The sequence below is a fragment of the Sebastes fasciatus genome, chromosome 11 (genome assembly GCF_043250625.1).
Source record: "Sebastes fasciatus isolate fSebFas1 chromosome 11, fSebFas1.pri, whole genome shotgun sequence".
In the NCBI taxonomy this organism is placed as follows: Eukaryota; Metazoa; Chordata; class Actinopteri; order Perciformes; family Sebastidae; genus Sebastes; species Sebastes fasciatus.
In genome coordinates this window covers 23,267,692-23,274,606 of record NC_133805.1, presented here as the reverse complement: position 1 = coordinate 23,274,606, position 6,915 = coordinate 23,267,692, and the positions used below count along the sequence as shown (strand labels likewise).

Here is a 6,915-nt window from a genome sequence, read left to right as displayed (position 1 = left end):
ACTAATGTTATTTGACACAAATATTTGACACAAAAGCACTGCACTTTGTGTGTGTGCACACGATCAACCGGTTATTCCACTTCTACACCAGAAACCATAGTGACCATATTTGTTCAAAGCACTATGAAATGTAAAACCAGCCTCCATGCAAATAAACACCACCGTTTAAAAAGCCTTTTTGTTTGTACAAGTGTTTTCCTTTTTTAATGTCACAAATCACAATATATTATTACACATGTCTGTAAATCAAAATTATTATTAGAAGTTTTAGTTAAAATATTAAAAAAGCATAAACTTGTTTAAAAAAAACCAACCTAAAACGTTACTAAGTTTCAAGGCATTTCCTTTAAAATAATGAAAAAAAAAAAAGATGTAGTGAGTCAGTCCTTCATGCTGCTTTATACTTAAAGTAAATGCATTGTCTATGTATGTTCTGTGGTTCTAAATACTCTTTTCTACCTGCACTAGAATACAAGATGCAGCTGATTGGTGAAAATACTATTAAATTATTACCAAAAGATGAATTATAAAATGTACAATTCAGTGTCAGTACAGATGTGTGAGAGAAGAGCACTGAGGTATAAAGACATTCAGAACCGTGTAGGTGCGTGTGAAATGTCGATTATGATGTCCACTACGAGTCTATTTCCTCCGCGGGTGAGCGCGTCGCTGAAGGTGCCTCTGTCTGGATCCTGTGGAGAGTTTGGAGCCTGAGCAGACAGAACAGGGATTAGTAGTCTACAGCACCCTGAGGCGATAAAAAAACGCTCACAAATCAAATCACAAATATGTTCCTGGACGTGATCTGTAGCATACTGGTACTGTAAACTAGCTAAAATGATCTCCACCTAAACCAGCTATAATATTAAAATGCTGCTTTCTTAGTTACACATCAGAAATTATAGTCCAGTAATATAATATAACACTCTGACAGGGTTCATTCTGTGGCCTCATGAGTACTTTTACTTTTGATACTTTAAGTACATTCAGGCTGCATTCACATCAGATCAGACAGTGCGGTGAAAATGCCAGTCCTCCCCTTTCAAATGTCTTCATTTTGAATCCGCCCAAGTCGAAACAGAATCAACTTTTGGAGAAATGCAACCCGACGTCACACTGCGGGTGACCAATCACGTGACCGGCGATCCAGAGCTGTACAACCCAGCCATGAGGGAACAGAAGACATTAACCGTTGTGTAGTCAATGGGCCATTATAGTGACTCTCCCACACCCCTGCGTAATCCTGTGGTAAATCGCCGCAATGCCTGATCTGGTGTGAACGCAGCCTTACCGCTAATACTTCTGTATAAAACTTGTATGTCTGTACAAGTAAAGTGTAAAGGAGTATTTTCATAGTGTGGTATTGCAACTTTTATTGAAGTAAAAGATCTCAATACTTCTTCCACCACTGCAGGATTTATGTTTCTTTCTTTCAGTCACTAAAATTGTAAAATTTTTGATACGATTTGCATTTGGTTTTCTCGTGTAAAATCGGCTCCGCACATTTTTTAATGCTGATATATATAAAACATTTTGATAATAGCTCTATTTACCGAAAGGTGAGAAGGCAAAGGTGGGCACAGCAGTTCCAGGAGGGAGGAAAGGGTTGAGAGGGTTCACAGGTCTTTGGTCCAGGCCAGGTCGAGGGCACACTGCAGGAACAAAGAGAACAAACACTGTAACACTGCAGAGTCTCAGCTGTCCAAACTGTAAGAATCTGCAGCACTGTCATCCATCCACTTGAGCAGACTCAACAAACTCTATTATAAACAAACAAGTTGGGTAAGGTGTTTGTGCTCTATAATAATGTGGTTAGGATGGGATGCACAAACAGAGTTACATTTAAGACCTTTTTATCACATAGAATGTAATCAAAGTATGAAAAATATCAATATAAAGCAGTGCGGATGATACAACTTAGAATCATCTACCAAGTGCATGAATTTATTGATATTCATATCACAGTTTTGTCAATACTAGTTGATAAATGCATCTTTGATTATCAAAAGTTTTGGGGTGTTTTACCACCTATCTTAAAAGCTGTAATTTTGTGACTGACTCATCCAAATCATATTCTGAAGACAAGCATGAACAGGTTTATAGACTCACTACCGAGTGTTGCCTCCATTTGTACAGCTGATTCACCGTCACTGGGCTGTGTTGTGTCCAGCTGTACATCAGGATTTGGAGGACCTACAATCACTATATCTCTCACTGCAAAAGAGAAACAGAGTTGACAGAATAATTTGTATCGGATAAAAACACAAATTTGATGATAACCCCTTTGTATCTAATAACCTTTCTCGTAGATGCTGACAGATCCTCCCTGGCAGACCTCCTGCAACAGTCCTTTAAAATCGGACACAGCTGTCATCACCGGGCCGAAGGTGAGGTTGGGGTCAATGGTGACCGGAGGCAAAGCTGACAGAACGGGTGGAGCGTGGAGAGACTGACAACTCTGGAATAACAAAAACAGAGGCAGAGAGTTTGAGGTGTTGGAAATCCGAGAAAAAAATCAGCCCATTTAGTTTCAAGTGATAGACAAAGTATTGTTAGCAAAATATACCTTAAAAGGGACTGTTTGTAACTTTCAGAATTGCTTGTTAACAGCGAAACCTGTGGCCGTTAAGTCAACGAAAGTCAGCGTCGGGCTCGCGCTTGCTCGCTCTAAATAGACATGAACGAGCATCGCTCAAAACAGTGAGGCGACACACGTCAGCTAAAACCACAATATCACTCTATATTTCACCTGCTTGGCAGTAATGTTAGCTGACCAGACGAAGGTCTCTCCATGAATCACTGCTGATCCTAGTGTTGGCTTTTCCTGCCTCAGCCTCCGGGGCTGAAGCAGGAAGAGAAACATTATCGTCTCCGACCGGGTGCCGGTGTCTCCCTCCGGCACCCGGTCGGAAACGATAACGTTTCTTGCTGCGGAGCCCCGTCATTTCACAAGACACGGGAAACCTCTGTTGGTCTGGAGGAGCTGCAGCAGTTATTTCTGCACAAACGTCCACTGTGCATTCACTAGATATCCTCAGAGCTAAACTAACTCTTCTGCAGTGTGTAGTGAGCGCGCGTTCACGTCTAGAGGTGGTGCGAGAACGCGCGCGGTGTGTGAGTGAGGCAAGCAGGCAGAGGAGCAGAGACTCCGGCCACACGCGAGCGCGCATATGCGACCGCGCATGGGATCCCAACCCGGTAGATTTATACGTGTAAGAAGTTACAAACAGTCCCTTTAAGTATAAAAAGTACTCAATATGCAAAAAAATAATTATTTGATGGCGTTTTATTATATATATATATATATATATATAAATAAAAAGAACCTAGTCAGATTCTGCCAAACAAACTTTGTGTCAAACACATTTTATATCATTCTTCGTCTGAAATTTCTTTAGCTGATTCCCATTTGTTTTTTTATGTATAGTGTTGAGCTTTCTCTATTCTCCCTTTCCACTACAATCTAGGCGTTGTTACCTGAAGGAAATGGACGTGGTCCTCAGTGTGGGAAAGTTTGTCCAGTTCAGCCTCGTTCTTCTTGAGCTCAGCGATCTCCTTCTGCATCTTCTCCAGCAGCCGCTCGGCCTGACTGACGGCGGTCTTTTCCTGGGCTTTGATCAGCTCTCTCACCTCGAAACGCTTCAGCTCGATCGACCGAATCAGTTCGGTAAAGACAGCGTCGGTCTCCTCGGCTGCTGCCCGAGCAGAGCGCTGGAGGGAGACACAAAGCAACATACAGCAGGCATTGTCTAAATTGTCTAATTATGAACTGTTCACACAACTCTGGAAGAGGTGAGACATATTTTTAGCATCTATGTAGTGATCTACTGTATTTATATATCAGACCGAGCGGGATGTTGCCACTTACAGTGAGAGAGAAAATGGCTTGTCTGATCTCCTGGGCTTCCTTTTCCCTTTCATGAATTCTCAGCTGAGAGCTCTGCTTCATGTCACCAATCTGCCTCTGAGGAAAAATATTGTGAAAAATTTAAATCAAAGTCACTCTTCACTTCATGGAGATCTCAGCATCTTTATGGTTACATCACTACGTGCTGGATTTTGCAAATACAACGACTGCTGGTTTCATTATATTGTTCTCTAGAGACTGTTTAAAATATCTTGCCAGATTTGCGAAGCCTTTATTCTGTTTATGAAAATAGAAAGTAGATTTCATTGCTTTATCTCCATCAAGACCATATTCAATTCAGTGTCAAATCATAACAGAAGTTATATCAAGACGCTTTTCATATAGAGCAGGTCTAGACCTATACTCTATAATTTAGAGAGACCCAACAAGAGACCCCCAAAGAGCTTGCATTCTTATGCGACAGTGGCAGGAAAAAACTTGTCCTCGACCATATCAAATTTTAGACACATTAGATTAAAAAAAGGAATCTATTTAGACATTTCAATTTTAGATTTGATTATCATGGACACTGATCATAGATAATCCAGTTTGTGAAACCTTTAAGTAATTTGTTAAAACAGGAAAAACTGCATTTTGTACCCTTTTCTCCATGCTGACCACATCAGACCAGGTCTAGATCAACAAGTAATGCTGTCTTTTGGTTTAATATTGGACTAGATTAGATTATGGAAAAACTGGGTTATTTTACTTTTAAAAACAGGAAGAAATGGCAATTTCACAGTTTTTTTCCGCAACCAAGACCACATTAGTCCGGATCTGTACACATTACAAGAAGGTTTGAAATTGTATTTATTTTGCAGATATTAAAACATTATACTTTGGATATTTTTAATGTATTGTACTTGTTTTATTTAATGTGGAACAAATGTATATTTGTGTGTGTTGTTGTGAATTTCTGTTTGTCCATATATTTATATTGAATATGTTTATTTCCTGAAATATAATACAAAAAAGTTGTGAAGCCTTTAAGCAATTTGTAATTTGTATTTGCGTTTACACCATGTAGATCACATCAGACCAGGTCTATATACCAGCCTAGATCACCAGCCTTGTCTTGAATCAATCAAGATGATTTGATTGAATCGATTACCTGCTTCTGCTGCATCTCGGCCTCAATCAGCACCGTGTCGTGGCCCTTGTGTTCGTCCGTCAGACACAGGTAGCAGATGCACTGCTTGTCGGTGCGGCAGTACACCTCCAGCAGCTTGTCGTGTCGACCGCAGATCGTCTCCTGGAGCTTCTTGGAGGCCGACACCAGCTTGTGTTTCTTGAAGGCAGCGGACTCGTAGTGTGGCTGCAGGTGGACATCGCAGTAGGAGGCCAGACACACTAGACAGGACTTCACAGCTTTGTGTTTCCTCCCGGTGCACACGTCGCAGCACACGTCGTCGGCCTCAGCGTAACTTTGGTTCACAGACGTCGGCGTCGACGTGGGGACTTCTTGGAGTCCAGTCTTCTTGAATTTCTCCACCACGTCGGCCAGCATGGTGTTCCTGTTGAGCACCGGCCTCGGGTTGAAGCTGTGCCTGCACTGCGGACACACGAAGATGCCCAGGTAGTCGTCCTGGTCCCAGTAGTTATTGATGCAGCCCGAGCAGTAGCTGTGACCGCAGGGGATCGTCACAGGGTCCCGCAGCACGTCCAGACACACCGAGCAGTTCAGCTGGTCCTTGTCCAGGACCACTCCGGCTTGAGCCATCGTCGAAAACACGCTGAAGTTTGGCGTTAGATTAGATTTAGAGTGAAAACACACAACAGGACAGACAGCTGCTGCTTTGTTTACAGGAAGTGAAACGTAGGGGGGCGTGGTCAGAGCAGAGGTCTCACCGGAAACGGAAGCAGGGCATTTAATCTTTTTTATTTATTTTTATTAAAAATGACAGTATCAATAGTAACAGCAGAAAACATTTTCATACAAAAGAAGCATAGCGAAAACATAAACAAAGAGCTGTGCCAAACAAAAAAGGACAACAGAAATGAAACAAAACCAACATAAAATTAATAAAAACAAAAAGTAAATAAAAAAAATAAAAGTAAATAAATAATATAAAAAAAGACCACGAGAGAATATGACAATAATTTCACCTAAAAACTTTAAAGATATTCTGACAGAGAGCTGCTGCTTTCTTGACAGGAAGTGAAACGTAGGGGTCGTGATCAGAGCGGAGGCGTCACCGGAAACGGAAGCAGGGGATTTAATCTTTTTTTTTTTTTTTTTTAAATGACAGTATCTGGAATTATATCTGTCAACAATTTCTTCCTCACATAACAAAAAAGCAATGAAAACAATGAATGTATGCAATATTTTTAAAGCTTTTAAGTGAAATAATTGTCATACTCTCTCGTGGTCTTTTTTATTATTATTTATTTATTTTTTATTGTTTTTTTATTTATTTTTTATTTTATGTTGGTTTTGTTTCATTTCTGTTGTCCTTTTATGTTTTAGACCAGGTCTAGATCAACAAGTAATGCAGCTCTTTTGGTTTAATATTGGACTAGATTAGATTAGTGAAACTGGGTTATTTTACTTTTAAAAAACATTTAAAAAAATGGCAATTTCACATGTTTTTCGCAACCAAGACCACATTAGTCCGGATCTGTACACATTACAAGAAGGTTTGAAATGTTATGTCATCAACAAATAAATTATGATGTATTATTATGAGTAAAGATAAGACTTTATGTATTTATACTGTATTTATATGCATCAATAAGATAAGACAAGATATTCCTTTATTAGTCCCACAGTGGGGAAATTTGCAGTGTACAGCAGCAAAGGGGATAGTGCAAAAAACAAGATGCATCAGCTAACACAGTAAAAAAGAGTTAAACAAAGTGTAACAAAATATGAACCATTTAAATATAAGGAAGTATAAAAATAGGAGCAGTATATACAGTATTGACAATAAACAGATTATTAACAAAATTGCACAAGTGGAAAATGATATTGCACAGTGAGAATGAAATTAAATGCCACCTGAAAATAT

The 6,915-nt window shown here is 39.8% G+C and overlaps 1 protein-coding gene across 2 annotated transcripts; it reads right to left on the bottom strand.

Annotated features, from left to right (window-relative positions):
• Positions 1-175: 175 nt before the first annotated feature.
• On the bottom strand, positions 176-5,748 carry ftr67 (finTRIM family, member 67). Of its 2 annotated transcripts, none has more exons than XM_074651712.1 (7): positions 5,019-5,748; positions 3,869-3,964; positions 3,478-3,711; positions 2,299-2,458; positions 2,113-2,214; positions 1,554-1,652; positions 176-710 (listed from the first exon to the last, which is right to left on the bottom strand). In XM_074651712.1, the coding sequence occupies exons 1-7, from the start codon at positions 5,625-5,627 to the stop codon at positions 643-645; spliced, it is 1,368 nt and encodes a 455-aa protein (XP_074507813.1). In that variant the 5' UTR covers positions 5,628-5,748; the 3' UTR covers positions 176-642. The 2 variants fall into 2 exon arrangements, with proteins under 2 accessions (XP_074507813.1, XP_074507811.1); XM_074651710.1 differs by having other exon boundaries at positions 2,110-2,214; positions 5,019-5,746.
• Positions 5,749-6,915: the final 1,167 nt, after the last annotated feature.